The 15,285-nt window shown below is 36.3% G+C and overlaps 1 protein-coding gene across 1 annotated transcript; it reads left to right on the top strand.

Annotated features, from left to right (window-relative positions):
- Positions 1-11,490: 11,490 nt before the first annotated feature.
- LOC118356666 (serine protease 52-like) lies at positions 11,491-13,380 on the top strand. The gene is made up of 4 exons (XM_035725953.1): positions 11,491-11,592; positions 11,901-12,075; positions 12,392-12,545; positions 13,026-13,380. Exons 1-4 carry the CDS (start codon positions 11,535-11,537, stop codon positions 13,224-13,226), a joined length of 588 nt encoding a protein of 195 aa, XP_035581846.1. The 5' UTR covers positions 11,491-11,534; the 3' UTR covers positions 13,227-13,380.
- Positions 13,381-15,285: the final 1,905 nt, after the last annotated feature.

Raw genomic sequence — 15,285 nt, 5'->3', positions numbered from 1 at the left:
ATTTGGACCAAAACCTTAATTTCTCATTTCAGTATTTTTCCTTCAGGTAAAACCCGCCAATGAATTTATGCACAAAAGGTAAAGTTATTTTTATACCTATATATTATTTTAGAAAATTGTTTTTAATGACAGATTGGTAAACCATTATTTTTTTTTAAGATTTTATTTATTTATTTGATAGACAGAGACACAGCGAGAGAGGGAACACAAGCAGGGGGAGTGGGAGAGGGAGAAGCAGGCTTCCTGTGGAGCAGGGAGCCCGATGCAGGGCTCGATCCCGTGATCCTGGGATCATGACCTGAGCCGAAGGCAGACGCTTAACAACTGAGCCAACCAGCTGCCCCTTGGTAACCATTCTAACATTATATCCCCACATGTATTATATTCTTACCAGAAATACATTAATTTTCCCATAGCCAGATCAACATTAACAATTACTTTTTTCTCATTTTGTATAGTTAATATGTGCCCTTTCTTGGAGAAATGGATTTTATTCATGAGTTTTACTAATAATGCTATAAGTAATTAAATAATGTATCACTACCAATTGATAATTAATACAAATGAACAACTACTATATAATGCAGTGAAAGGACCTCATTGGGAAAGCACACATAGAAATAATACAATGTGTTTGGTGCCATAAAAAGCATGAGAAAATGCTCCAGTTATTTTTAAAAGGTTATGCAAATAATAGTGACTGTCTCTTTTTTTTGGCTTTTACAACAAAGTTTATTAGCTGTTCTACTCTTTCTCATAAATGGAATGGATAATGTGGATAATCCTTTACAAACCAGTACTCATTTAAAAAACTGTAATGAGGAGGCTGTGAAAAACACATATTTAATAAACAACAACAGTGACTGTCATTTTGTAAACAATTATCAGGATCAGTTTTTTAGATAAAATATCTAAAGATACTGTCTAAGCCGGTTAATGTTTGGAACTCCTATAACATGTTCATTTTGCAAGAAAGGAAACAAAAAGAACTTCAAAACTTTTTCACAATTTCAGGGATCTATCTCTAGAAAAATTATGATTTAAATCTAATGATTAGAACCAGATACTTTGTTGTAAAAGAAAACTGCTAAATCATATATATGGTAAAAATTTACCGAGATGTGTTTTGAGCAAGACTTGAGAAAACGGATTATAACTTATTAGACATGGGGTGCCTGTGTGGCTCAGTTGGTTAAGCGTCTGCATCAGGCTGAGTTTATGATCCCAACATCCTGGGATCAAATCGTGGGGCAGGCTCCCTTGTCAGTGGAGGTACCCCACTCATATTCTTTCTCTCTCTGTCTCAAATAAATAAAATAAAATCTTAAAAAAATAACTTATTAGACATACGATATAAGGAGGATCTTAGGCAGAGATAGCATTTGGGGAGTTGCGGGATTACTAAAAATAGCGCGGAAGAAGACGAAAAAGGGAACATTGTAAAATGTGATTTGCCTGGAAAAAAGTACAGAAGCATGCAATGTTAAAGGCAAAAGACAACCTGCAGGAAAATACTTTTGACCGGAAATATGAATGTCTACAAAATAGAATGCGTCTGTTGATTAACACAACATTATAAAGTAGTCATGCTGACCAAGAATCTAAGCTTCAAAATGTAGGAGTTGTGTGAAATTGAATAAAATACTTAACCTCTTAAATTCACTGAATCTGCAAAACAGAGATAATAATGGAATTATCAAATAGGACTGTTGGGGTAAAGTTAAATAATGTCCTGAGCATACCTTGAGCACAATACCTGAAACATAATAAAGACTCAAACAAAACAAAAGAAAACAAAGGGTGGAAATTATATGATTACCTTTCTATTAAGTGGAGGCCTAAAAGCAACACATTATTTAGGGACTGGTAAACACCATCGAAACTAAATAAGATGAGAATTGAGAGGGAGGCAAACCGTAAGAAATGCTGAACTCTAGGAAGCAAACTGAGGGTTGTTGGAGCAGCGGGTGAGGAGACGGTGGGTAACGGGAATGGGCGTTAAGGAGGGCATTTGATGTAATGAGCACTGGGTGTTAAATGTAACTGATGAATTACTAAATTCAACCTCTGAAACTAATTTTAAAGAATTATATTTTAAAAAGAATTAGCTGCTTTATGGGTGCCTGGGTGGCTCAGTACTTGAATGTCTGACTTCGGCTGGGGTCGTGATCCCAGGGTCCTGGGACTGAGCCCCGCGTAGGGCTCCCTACTCAGCGGGAAGCCTGCTTCTCCCTCTCCCACTCCCCCTGCTTGTGTTCCCTCTCTCACTGTGTCTCTCTGTCAAATAAATAAAATCTTAAAAAAAAAGAAAAGAGAAAAAGAATTGGCTGCTTTGGTTGTTTTGCATAAAATGAATCATTATTATGTACTTTCACTAATAATATGGATAAAAAAGCGATAGAAAGGAATGACAGAACACCAACACACATGATTGGAGTGGAGAGTAAATTAGCAATAGAAAAAATTAAAAAGAATTATAAGAAATATTTGGCACCCTCTTGTAATAATGGATCTCATTTCAAAATGAGATGACAGATGATTTAAAAAACATAATTTGTCAAGAATTATCCAAGAAGAAATAGAAATCCTGAGATAATAAATTCATTGTGAATTCTAAGGGATAGTCTGAAAAATTTATACTGTTGATAAATGGAAATAAACACACACACATACATACAATTTTTATAGTATTTTGATTTTCGTAGAACTCAGGTGACAAAAGTTAACTATGTCAATTCATTTTAAAATCATAACCTCTAAAAATAAGACAAAAGAACAAGACAATAATACAAATTATAAATTAGGAAGAGGACCAGTTCCTAAATGGAAATAAATACTGCATACCCAATGTTAGAATAAAAGTAAAAATATAATAATTATTTTCTGCTGGATGTTAATAGGAAATGTCTTCCTTTACTTTTAACTTCGTTAACTCAGTTGATTATTGCCACTATACTATGAACTACTATCCTTTTTTTTAAAACGAATTCTTATTCTCATTATAATCATTTCTTCTGGTTTGAAGAAAAAACCTGAAAAATCCTTGGAAATACATGAAGAATGTCTTGAGTATGTGGAGATGAGTATTATAATGTGCCTTCAGTATGACCTTAAATAATGTGAAAATAATATTGAAAATGTGACTGGGTGTGCCTTGGTGTCTCAGTCAATTTAGCTTGATTTCAGCTCAAGTCATGATCTCAGGGTCTTAATATCCAGCCCCACGTTGGGCTCCCTGCTCGGTGAGAGTCAGGTTGGCCCTTTCCCTCCACCCCTCCCCTCACTTGAGCTCATGCCCACGCCTATGCGCTCTCTCTAAAATAAAGAATGGGTTGGGGCGCCTGGGTGGCTCAGTCGCTAGGCGTCTGCCTTCAGCTCAGGTCAGCACCCCAGCATCCTGGGATTGAGCCCCACATCAGGCTCCCTGCTCAGTGGGAAGCCTGCTTCTCCCTCTCCCACTCCCCCTGCTTCTGGTCCCTCTCTTGCTGTGTCTCTCTCTGTCAAAAAATAAATAAAATCTTTAAAAATAAATGAATAAATAAAATAAAGAAGGGGTGCCTGTGTGGCTCAGTCAGTTCAGCATCTGCCGTCACCTCAGGTCATGATCCCAATGTCCTGGGATCGAGTCCCACATCAGACTCCCTGCTCATCGGGGAGCCTGCTTCTCCCTCTCCCTCTGCTTGTGCTCTGTCAAATAAATAAATGAAATCTTAAAAAAAATATAAGAAAAACAAATCGTTTAGAAAAAGGTGATTGAAAATATTAAAATTGTCACATATATACACCTAATATGAATGTACATGTATTTACTTATATACATTTCTATGTGGGGATATATATGTTATCTCTAAGTATATGTGTACATACAGTTTTTATGCATAATAGTTTTTATGCATAATAAAAATATATAGGGGTGCCTGAATGGCTCAGTCATTAAGTGTCTGCCTTCGGCTCGGGTCATGATCCCAGGGTCCTGGGATCGAGCCCCACATCGGGCTCCCTGCTTGGCAGGAAGCCTGCCTCTCCCTCTCTCACTCCCCCTGCTTGTGTTCCCTTTCTCACTATGTCTCTCTCTGTCAAATAAATAAAATCTTTAAAAAATAAATAAAATAAAATAAAAAATATATAATAACTCATATATATGTATGTTGCATTTCCAGTCAGATTTTACAGTTTGTTTAAAAAAATCAACATTTCAAAAAAAATCAACAATCAAGAATAGTTTATTTTCTTATTTTTTATTTTTTTAAAAGATTTATTTATTTATTTTGAGAGAGTGAGAATGAGAGAGAGAGAGAGTACATAAGGGCGGGGAGGGTTAGAGGGAGAAGCAGGGCCCTCGCCGAGCAGGGAGCCCGATGCGGGACTCGATCCCGGGACTCCAGGATCATGACCTGAGCCGAAGGCAGTCGCTTAACCAACTGAGCCACCCAGGCGCCCCACAATCAAGAATAGTTTAGAGAACATTGTGTATTAAGGAGGATTATAGAGTTATAGTAAATGAAATGACTTGTGTGTACATTATCAAGAGTGACAATCAAAAACTGTGTACATAATAATAAAAGAACAACTGATATGTTACATTATTAGAAGATAAAGCAGAATCAATATATTTTGCTAGGGATTTTGAAGAAATATTGTGAGTAGAGGAAGGTGTTGAATTATATTACATGAATAAATATAAGGAACAAAATTCAAACAATAAGGAACTATATAGGATAATTAACCTGGCTTAAAATCAAATAGAAAAAAATAAGAATTGAAGGGGAAAGCTTTTTTAAAAGACTCTTTCTTAATAAAATATTTTATTTATTTATTTGACAGAGAGAATGGACAAGCAGGGGGAACTGCAGGCAGCGGGAGAGGGCGAAGTAGACTCCCCACTGAGCAGGGAGCCTGATGTGGGACTTGAACCCAGGCCCCTGAGATCATGACCTGAGCCAAAGGCAGACACCCAGCTGACTGAGCCACCCATGTGCCCCTTAAAAGACTCTTAAACGTATACAAGCCAATAACAATGTTCAATTCTTATTGGATTCTATTTCAAAGAAACCATTGAAATGTTTGCCATGTATAAGAAAAAAATAATTTGAGTACACATTATATTGAATGATGTTTTAGAGATTATAGTTTATATGTTTTCAGGTCCTCTTCTGGTCATGCAATAACCAAATGCCTACAGTTTCCCATTACTTACCTATGTACTTGGCTTGGTGAACTATATATAATCAATCTTTTCTCCTGCTCAGAGTCCCTTAAACTTTGGCTTGCCCGTTTTGGTCAAGCACTAACATATCAAGGTCAAGACATATTTCCTAACAGCCCATTCTGAGTATCAGCTCAGAAACATTTCCTATTAAAACACCCCTATTTTGCTTCCTGCTCATCAATCTGCTTATCCCCCAGGAAGTTCCTATGAGCTCTGTTTATCCCTACCTCTTTTTTATTTATTTATTTTTTATTATGATGTTATGTTAATCACCATACATTACATCATTAGTTTTTTTTTTGTTTTTTTATACACCACATCTCTTTTTTTTAAATTTTTTATTGTTATGTTAATCACCATAAATTACATCATTAGTTTTTGATGTAGTGTTCCATGATTCCTTGTTTGCGTATAACAACCAGTGCTCTATGCAGAACATGCCCTCTTTAATACCCATCACCAGGCTAACTCATCCCCCCACTCCCTTCCCTCTAGAACCCTCAGTTTGATTTTCAGAGTCCATCGTCTCTCATGGTTCACCTCCCCCTCCGATTTCTCCCCCTTCATTCTTATCCCTACCTCTTATGAAAAGACTTTTTCTGTTTGATTTTGAGATACGTGTGGATTCTAACATTGGAGCATTATTATATTAAGCAGTTTTGTGCTTTCTTAAAATGAAGTCTTTACTTACATAAATCCCAATTTGTTTTTTGTTTGTTTTTGCAGTTTTCTGCTGTTTTGAGTTAGAACAAAATGCTTATGGCCTTTTAGTCTTCATCCTCCTGACAGTGCTGCCAAACTTTCAGGACCCAACTTTGGATTTATGGTTCTTAACTGAAAAGGTATAAAACTACTCTGAGTGGAAGGCCACTCCAGCTGGAAACCTTAAAACTGAGTGCCCGTGAAGTAAACAGCTTTCTCAAAAAGTTGGAAATGAGTGGATGACGTCAAGAAGGGCTCAATTTCTACCCCAGGTACCAGAACAAGCGCACACACCACAGGAGACTCTTCTCCTCCAGTACTCACTTTTTATCTTTATTTGCTGTTCTTTCATCTCTATTCACTCCAGCATCCCTTTGCTAGCCATGTAATTTTTCCCATTGCAAATGTAGCTTCCCATAATGACACTTACATTGTACCATCTCTGGCTCTTCCTGCTCACAATAGCTGCTTTCCCCTTAAAAATTCCTAAAAATTCCTCTGTCGCTCCAAAGATGCCCAAATCTATGGAATGCCTTTACACAACACAGAGCAAAATCTCACAGTCCTACTTCTGATTCCTGTTATTACTTTGTTTCAGGAACCTCCATTTCCCCCCAATCTCCTACACCCGTATCAGATTTAAAGGCATCCATTTTGTTGACACTTGAAGGGGGCTTCACATTTTCTCTCTAGACTTTGAAAGGAACCTCCATAAACCTCAATACTTTTTAGAAAGGGCAGTGTATACTTCCACTGTAATATAACCAAGAGTCCTTTCAGAGATACAGGCATTTTCGATTACACTACTTTGCCAATACAAATACTTACAAATGCAATACAGATACACTCTTATAATGGGGGGCAAAAGTACATATTCCTTGCATTTTTATATTGTCTAATATACCCAGATGGCCTTAAGTATAATTTCACCTTTCCTTGAGACTATGTTCTAAAAACAAAACCTCTAGAAATTTCTCTCCCTAATTAGATGGGATAACATCCATCCAGAGGAATCAGATAAACTCTAAAATACAAATACATTGACAATTTTTCTTAGAAGCCCTAAGTAATTGCTAATAAGGTGTATCTGCCTACTAATTGGGCTGCCATCTATTATTGTACTGATCCTATTTGTTTCTATGAAATCTTTAACAAGACTGCCTTTTTTTCTTACTTTAACAACTTGTTTACTTGTGGTTTAAGTTTTCTAGGCACTAGGTTATAAAAAAAATAATCTGCAAAACGTGTGACAATTACAAGTTAGGTACAGAAACCCACCTAACTTGGATATGACCTCTGTTGCTTACCTTGTTTTCAAGAAGCCGTAGGGAAAGAGAACAAACGGGGACACCTGGGTGGCTGAGCCGGTTAAGCTTCTGCCTTTGGCACAGGTCATGATCCCAGAGTCCTGGGATTGAGCCCCGCATCAGGCTCCCTGCTCCGTGGGAAACCTGCTTCTCCCTCTTTTCTCTGTCCTGCTCTCTGTCAAATAAATAAATAATATCTTTAAAAAAAAGAAAAAAGAATGAGTGAGTGCATGTAAATCTAAAAGAGTTCACTGCACCAGCATATTATCTATGGGCCACCTTTGGAAAGAAGTCCTTTCATCTTCCGTGGTCTGATTCAGGAAATAACTATGACTGTGAGCAATTTTCCAAAATCACCAATATCATCATCATAAAATTCCAAAACCTCAGTGAAGGTCCTTCATAATTGTCTGGCATTGGACATGATTCTGCCTTCATGAGTTGGAGATAGCTGCTATATAAGTTTCCTGAAACCACTCTGATGTCTGCCATCAACCACACATTCACACGGCAAACTTGGAAGTTCATTATAATAACCATTACTCTCCTCGTTCTGCCATCTAACACTTTGGGCTTCATGTCCTAGGATTTTCTTCTTTGGCTCCCTTCAAACTCAGTTGTTACTTTTACATGCTTTTCCAGCCTTAAGTAATAGTCCTGTTTCATTATATTCCAAGGTAACCTTATCAACAATTGTCAGTCTAGCAATACACACCACAGAAAGTAGAGCTAGTCTTTTGAGGACAACAAGAATATGAAGACAAATGTATGTTCCCCTGAAATGAGTCTGAGATCTCAGGTTGACTCTGGGTGAACTGAACTGGGTTGGGGACTTTTAAAGTGGGTTTAGGGCTGCTTGAGGTGAGAGGGGGATCTTATTGAAGTTGGTCTCAAGTTCTGTGTTGGGCCTGGGGTCCCCTAATTCCCTATATATCTCTTTGAGTAGAGTTTGATTCCGTTGGAATGGGTTTATGCTCTTCTGGGGAGGGTTTGGCAAATTAAGAATTTGTTCTGGGTTCTCTGGACTTAAGTCTGGGTCCCCTGATGTATCTGGGGTCTCTGGCATGTTTCCTGAGATGCCCAAATGTATCTAGTTTACTGATATGAGTCTGTGGTTCCCAATAATAGGTTTGAGGGCTCTTGAAATGGTTCTGGATCTCTTGAACTGGAACTTGGGTCTTCTAAGCTGAGGCTAGTTCTTTTGCTTTTGTCTGAGCTTAGTTTGCACCCCTTTCTTAAGATTTTATTTAAATTCCAGGGTGCCTGGGTGGCTCAGTCGTTAAGCGTCTGCCTTCGGCTCAGGTCATGATCCCGGGGTCCTGGGATCGAGTCCCACATCGGGCTCCCTGCTCCTTGGGAGCCTGCTTCTCCCTCTGCTTCTCCCTCTCTCTCTCTCTCCCTCTCTCTCTCTCCTCCTCTGTCTCTCATGAATAAATAAATAAAATCTTTAAAAAAAAATAAATTCCAGTTAGCATAAAGTAAGATTAGTTTCAAGTATGCAATATAGTGATTCAACACTTCAGTACAACACCTGGTGCTCATCACATGTGTACTCCTTAATCCTTATCCCTGATTTAACCCCTCTCCCCTCTGGTACCCATCAGTTCTCTGTAGTTAAGGGTCTGTTGCTTGATTTGCCTCTCTCTCTCTCTTTTTTCCCCATACTCATTTTGTTATGTATCCACATATGAGTGAAATCATATGGTATTTTTTTTTATCTGACTGACTTATTTTGCTTAGCATAATACTCTCTAGTTATATCCACATTGTTGCAAATAGCAAGATTCCATTCTTTTTTTAATGGCTGATTAATATTTCATTGTACATGCATACCATGTTTCCTTTATCCATTTATCAGCAGATGTACGCATGAGCTGTTTCCATAATTTGGCTAATATTGATAAACATCATGGTGCTTGCATTCCCTTGAATTAGTGTTTTTGTATTCTTTGGGTCAATTCCCAGTAGTGTGATTGTTGGATCATTGGGTAGTTCTATGTTTACTTTTTGGGGGGAACCTCCACACTGTTTTCCAGAGTGCACCACTTTGCATTCCCAACAACAGTGTAAGAGGGTCCCCCTTCCTCTACATCCTTGCCAGCGTCTGTTGTTTCCTGTGTGGTACCTTTTAGCCATTCTGACTAGTGTGAGGTGGTATCTCATTGTAGTTTTGATTTGTATTTCCCTGATGTTGAGTGACGTTGAGCATCTTCATATACCTAGCGGCCATTTGGATGTCTTCTTTGGGAAATGTCTATTAATGTCTTCTACCCATTTCTTAACTGGGTTATTTGGTTTTTGGGTGTTGAGTTTGATAAGTTTTTTATAGATTTTGAATAGCAACCGTTATCAGTTATGTTACTTCCAAGTATCCTCCCCTATTCCATCGGCTGAATTTTAAATTTGAGTTTGATCATTTCTTTATAGACTTTGGATACTACCCTTTATCAGATATGTCATTTGTAAATATCCTCTCCCATTTCATTAGTTAACTTTTTGGCTTGTTGATTGTTTCCTTCATTGTGCAGAAACTTTTTATCTTGATGAAGACCCAAAGTTCATTTTGGTTTTCTTTCCCTTGGCCCCAGAAATGTGTATAGTAAGAAGATGATATGGCCATGGTTCAAGAGGTCGTCGCTTGTGTTCTTCTCTAGAGTATTAAGGAGGGCAGGTGTGATGAGCACTTGGTGTTATATGCAACTAAGGAATCATTGAACACTACATCAGAAACTAATGATGTACTATATGATGGCTAACCGAACATAATAAAAAAGTAAACTTAAAAAAAGAAATTGATCCCATTTACAATTACACCAAAAACTATGAGATACCTACGAATGAACCTAATCAAGAGGAAAGAGATCTGTACTCTGCAAAAGTTGAACACTTCTGAAAAAAAATTGAAAGGGAAACAAAGAAATGGAAATGTTCCATGCTCAGGGATAGGAATAAAAACCATTGTTAAAAGGCCCATATTTCCCAAAGCAACATATACATTTAATGCAGTCCCTATCAAAATACCACCAGCACTCTTCACAGAGCTAGAATAAACTAAACTAAAATTTGTATGGAATCGGAAAAGACTCCCAAGTAGCCAAAGCGAGCTTGAAAAAGAAAAGCAAAGCTGGCGGCATCACAATACCGGACTTCAAACTCTATTACAAAGCTGTCACCAAGACAGTATGCTACTGGCACAAAAACAGACACATAGATCAATGGAACAGAATAGAGAGCCCAGAAATGGACCCTCAACTCTGTTGTCAACTAATCTTCGACAAAACAGGAAAGAATATTCAATGGAAAAAAGACAGTCTCTTCACTAAAGGGTGTTGGGGAATTGGGCAGCCACATGCCGAAGAATGAAACTGGACCATTTCCTTATACCATACACAAAAACAGACTCAAAATGGAATAAAGACTTAAATGGAAGACATTAGATTTTGCCTTTGCCCTTCTTTCTCTGTTTTTAATTGCTGTTCTGAACAAGGACATGGTAGAGATAAAGCATTTTTTAGGCATTGTCAGAATGGAATTCAAATAATAAAATTGCTGACCAGAATGATAGAAAGAACTCAGATAAATTCATGAAGCTGAATTCACAGGTATCTCACGACTCCTATCATATGAAATATATATTTATTCTTATATAATTGATTTATATTTTCTGTCTAGTCCAGCAGAAACTAACCTTAGCTAATATATTCCTCTACTGAATTAAAAAACTTAGGAAGGCCAAGGCTTCTTGTCCTCAGATTTGTGTGTTCAACTTATGGCACACTCCATATGAGAGTAGGTAAGTATTTATTGAATTGTTGCTCTTTGCCCAAGATTGTCGTCAGAGAGAAGGGTTTGGAGCTCTTGAGTTAATTTTCTACAATTGTAGTTTCTATCATTTTCATACTGATTTGTAAGTTATTTTAAACTATTATTGATCGGTATTTCATAACCTTCTGTGTTAGATCATTTGGAACTAATTCTTTTATTTAGTATGTATATGTGGCAGGTACGTAAAGCTACAGGGTAATGCCAGATAGATTATATTCTTTACAAAGTGTGGGAATGGGATATTTCATTGTCTCACTCCAAAAAATGAAAGTTAACATTGAACTAAATAAAGGTTTGTTTCATTTTTAAGTTACATTTAACTTGTGTAAATATGGGTAACATTTCTAGTTGGGTGATCATGATAGAAGAATGCAGTTATCTCATAAGTAGGTATTATGATATCAGACATTCTATATGCTATAATTTCAATCCCAACCCTGGCATCTACTCGACTAGAACCCTATCTTTCATTCACATCCACTTGAGCCAACATGAGATCTCCACTTGGCTTCTATCAGTTTTGGGGACTGTTTTTTCACTGCTGTGGTGGTAAGTTACAGACAATTGGGAATTTTTTTCTCCTCTGTTTGTCTTATTACTGGGGAAATAATTTTTATTTTCCTGAACGTTTTAAAATATCTTCTGTTTTTGTCCTTGATGTTTATTTCATTTCCTACTTCTTATCATGTTTGTCTTTCATCTAATCTTACATTTTGCCACTTTTATTTATGTTTCTCATTCTTCTCTATATTCTCTTATTTCACATCTTCAACAAGTGAAAGTTAGGATGACAAATCTCAATAATCATTCAGCAAGATGAAGTTTTTCATGTTATATTTACCTTTTCTCCTCCCTAGCTGGCCTTTTAGTATCCAATTCTCAAAAGCAGTTGTTAATCTCATTGACCCCAACGATTGCCCCATTGACAGCATCCAGCAACTTCCCATGGCTAGTGTCCATGGCTGAAAACTGCCAGGGCATTATTCTGAGTCAGTGGTGGATCCTCTCCACAGCCAGCTGTCTGAATAAACTGTAAGTACAGCTAGAATCATGGTAAAGGGATCATAGTTACATATACATTTTATATTTTTTTGTCAAAATTAATTTTATTTGCATTGGATAATGATGCATTCAAGGGACATTGTCTTTGGAAAATAACATATTAAAAATGAAGCTTGGAGTTCTAAAAGTCAAATTCTATTCAGTGTGCAATGTAGAGCATCATTTTACAGGGATGTAAATAGAAAATTGTTGGATTACATTAACATTTCAGGTTAAATGAAGTTTAATGAAATGTTTTTCTCAGTCCAATTTCATTATGCTCTTCTGCACTTTTCTATTCCTTTAGGAAACATTTGGACTCTGACATTTCAGCAGTCATTGACCAAGAAGATATCTTACTTGGCCATACAATATGCCTGCACCCCAGTTTTGGTCCACAAGTTGGAATGGATCCAGTCAAAGGAGACATAGGAGTCATCCTGCTACAGTACCCTATCAGGGTGGGGCGATACCACTTTATCACACTTATAACATCTCTGGAAGAGCTGTTATAACACTGCAGGGTATACCAATATCAGAGTAAGCTCAAGTGTCATGTTCTGTCATATCATAAATGTAGCTCATATAATGATATAGAAAAAACAAAGCAAAACAATGCAAAAATAAAACAGGATGTTAAAAAATCTTGTAAATAATTAAGGCCGTATTACTCCACTTCACATGGTGTAAAGAAGGAAAAGTGACAATATCCTGGGTTATAATATTCTGTGTTCTATTACTTAAGAGGGATTTAGGAACAGCTAAAAAATACAAGAAAGTATGAAATAAGTGTGTATGAGATTAGATGGAAGGGAAGGAGGAGTCAGAGTATCTCAGTAATTTTGTGTGATTAAAAGATTGAAAGTTATACCAACCTAGTAGTAAATCATAATAATATAATAACCCATATCTCATAGTCCTTTCTATCTCTATTCCCTCAGACCACAGTAACTTTGGAACCAGTATCAAAAAGCTGTCAGTTAAGCTGCTGGACCTCTCATTCTGCCACCATCAACATATCCACCTACCTAAAAGTAACAATTTATGCATCTGGAGTCAGCCACAAGGAGACTGCTGGGTACTTACTGTATAAGGGCAGAGTTACCATTGGGGGGAGATGTAAAACTATATGCAAAATGTAAAATGGATACAATTTCATTTATGCAAGATGAATAAGTTCTGGAGATCTGCTGACCAACCTAGTGTATATAGTTAACAATCTTACACTGTACACCTAAAAATTTAAGAGGGTCAGATAACATGTTGACTCTTACTCCCTTAATAAAAAAAGAAAGATTCTTTCCTTTCACATGCAATCCACCGGTGTAATGTTTACGTGATTATATAATCATACGTACATTATGTCAAATAAAGATTCAAAGATATATTTATTCTTAAGGTGACAAACAAAGCAGGAATATTTTCATCAATAAAATTTCAGAATTAGAAATTTTGCTAAAATATATTCGAAGCAATGGGAAGAACAGGTTATCTTTGGATTGGGTTGTTAGAATACAAATAGAACTCAGTTTTACAAAAACAAACCGAGTACTTAAAAGTCTTTGGTTATGAGGTATAATTATTATCTCTCCATCCTGAAGCTACAAAAATATTGTAACTGAACTAGTGATGAGGAATACCTGCTACCAATATATATTTTTAAAGAGTATTGTGACCTTATATTCCCAAAGCTCAACCTAGAAGTTATGTAGTAATATTTGTGTTATATACTACATATAGTAATATTTAGTTTGTAACAGATAAAATTTAAGAAGTCACAAATGGCTACAAAGAAATTTAAGGCAAAAAAAGTGAGAGGCAAAAATAAAAACGTTTGAAATTTACAAATAAGGAAGATGTTAAAATCTGTGATGCAAAAGGAATATAGGTGATATCAAATTCTTCTTAATACACATATTGCCAAAACTTTGTCAAGCCCAAAAGAACAAAGAGCTGAAACCAATATTTGAGAAATTTGAAATTAAGAAAGACAAGGTAACCACAGCGTGGTAGATTACAAATTGACAGGGTACATAGAGGAAACAGGCCTGGTCCCCGTTCTTAGAAAATCCCGATTTTCTGGGCCCGGTCACCGGAGTTTATGATTTGATACGAGAGATTAGTGCAGTAATTTAGTAAAAATAAAATTTTGTTAATCTTATAGAAATCTTTATTGTGAACAGTGGAGATAACAATTATATCTACATTTGGATAGATGAAGGCATACTTAAAATTTTGAGAGGAAAGTAGCTCTTCACAATAGAAATAAGATGTGCAAATGTAATGAACATTTAATGCATAGAAAATATTTGAGTTTTAAAATTTGTAAGGGGCACATGATGGTAAAAAAATATTTAAAAAATGAGAAAAGAAAATTCCTTTGGACCAATTATGAAGTAATGGTGCCTGGAGTTAGTTGTTGAAGTCCTTGGAGTCACAGAAAGATTTTAATGCAAAAAAAAATATACTTTAGAAGAATCAAATATTTTCTGTTCTGGAAGGTGGGATGAAAGATGGCCTTTAAAATTAAATGAAAGAAGTCAGATTTATTTAGGTATCTAACCAACAAAGTCTATTAAAGTACCTTTGTACTCTTCACATTTATTCCTACAAAATGGTATGGCATGAACTGCAAAAACAATAAGGAATCATTCATTCATTAAATATTGATTGCCTAAACATGATTTGGTGCTATGCTAAGATGCAGCAGTTTAAAAAAGCATATAATTATCCTTATCCACATGAAGCTTACTCAAAAGCTAACAATTGTTTCCCAAGAAAATAATGAAGGTGTGCTATTAAAATAGGAGAAATGCAGAAGATCTTTAAAAATGTTCTATTTGACCAAAAACCTAAAGGCTTGAGAAATCAACCCAAGTAAATCCCATGAGGGAAGCCAATTCCAGGCAAAGGATACTACTGTGGAAAAATTTCCGTGAAGAATGAAACAAATATGATGGTAGCAAAATGAACAAAGGAAAAATGTTGAGCTGAGATCAGAAACTAATTAACAACACCTTTGGATTTTACTCTGAGTATCATCCTGCCTGCCAGGAGGAACAAAGCATGGAATAAGTTTGGGTATGAGAGAATAGCAGAAATGACGATGGTTTGAAAACAAATGAGGACAACTTGAACCAGAGTAATGACGTGGAGTGATAAGGATAAACACAGTCATTACATATGATTGTGTAAGTTTGC

This window comes from Zalophus californianus, chromosome Y (genome assembly GCF_009762305.2).
Source record: "Zalophus californianus isolate mZalCal1 chromosome Y, mZalCal1.pri.v2, whole genome shotgun sequence".
Taxonomy (NCBI): Eukaryota; Metazoa; Chordata; class Mammalia; order Carnivora; family Otariidae; genus Zalophus; species Zalophus californianus.
Note: the sequence above shows the minus strand (reverse complement) of the source record. Positions and strands in the feature narration are given on the sequence as shown.

What these genes read in the sequence shown, in the direction of transcription:
- LOC118356666 (XM_035725953.1), top strand. Translation starts at nt 11,535, where the DNA reads ATGAGATCTCCACTTGGCTTCTATCAGTTTTGGGGACTGTTTTTTCAC. An exon ending in GCCAGCTGTCTGAATAAACT is followed by an intron (nt 12,076 to 12,391) that starts GTAAGTACAGCT and finishes CTATTCCTTTAG; the next exon opens with GAAACATTTGGACTCTGACA. An exon ending in TGCTACAGTACCCTATCAGG is followed by an intron (nt 12,546 to 13,025) that starts GTGGGGCGATAC and finishes CTATTCCCTCAG; the next exon opens with ACCACAGTAACTTTGGAACC.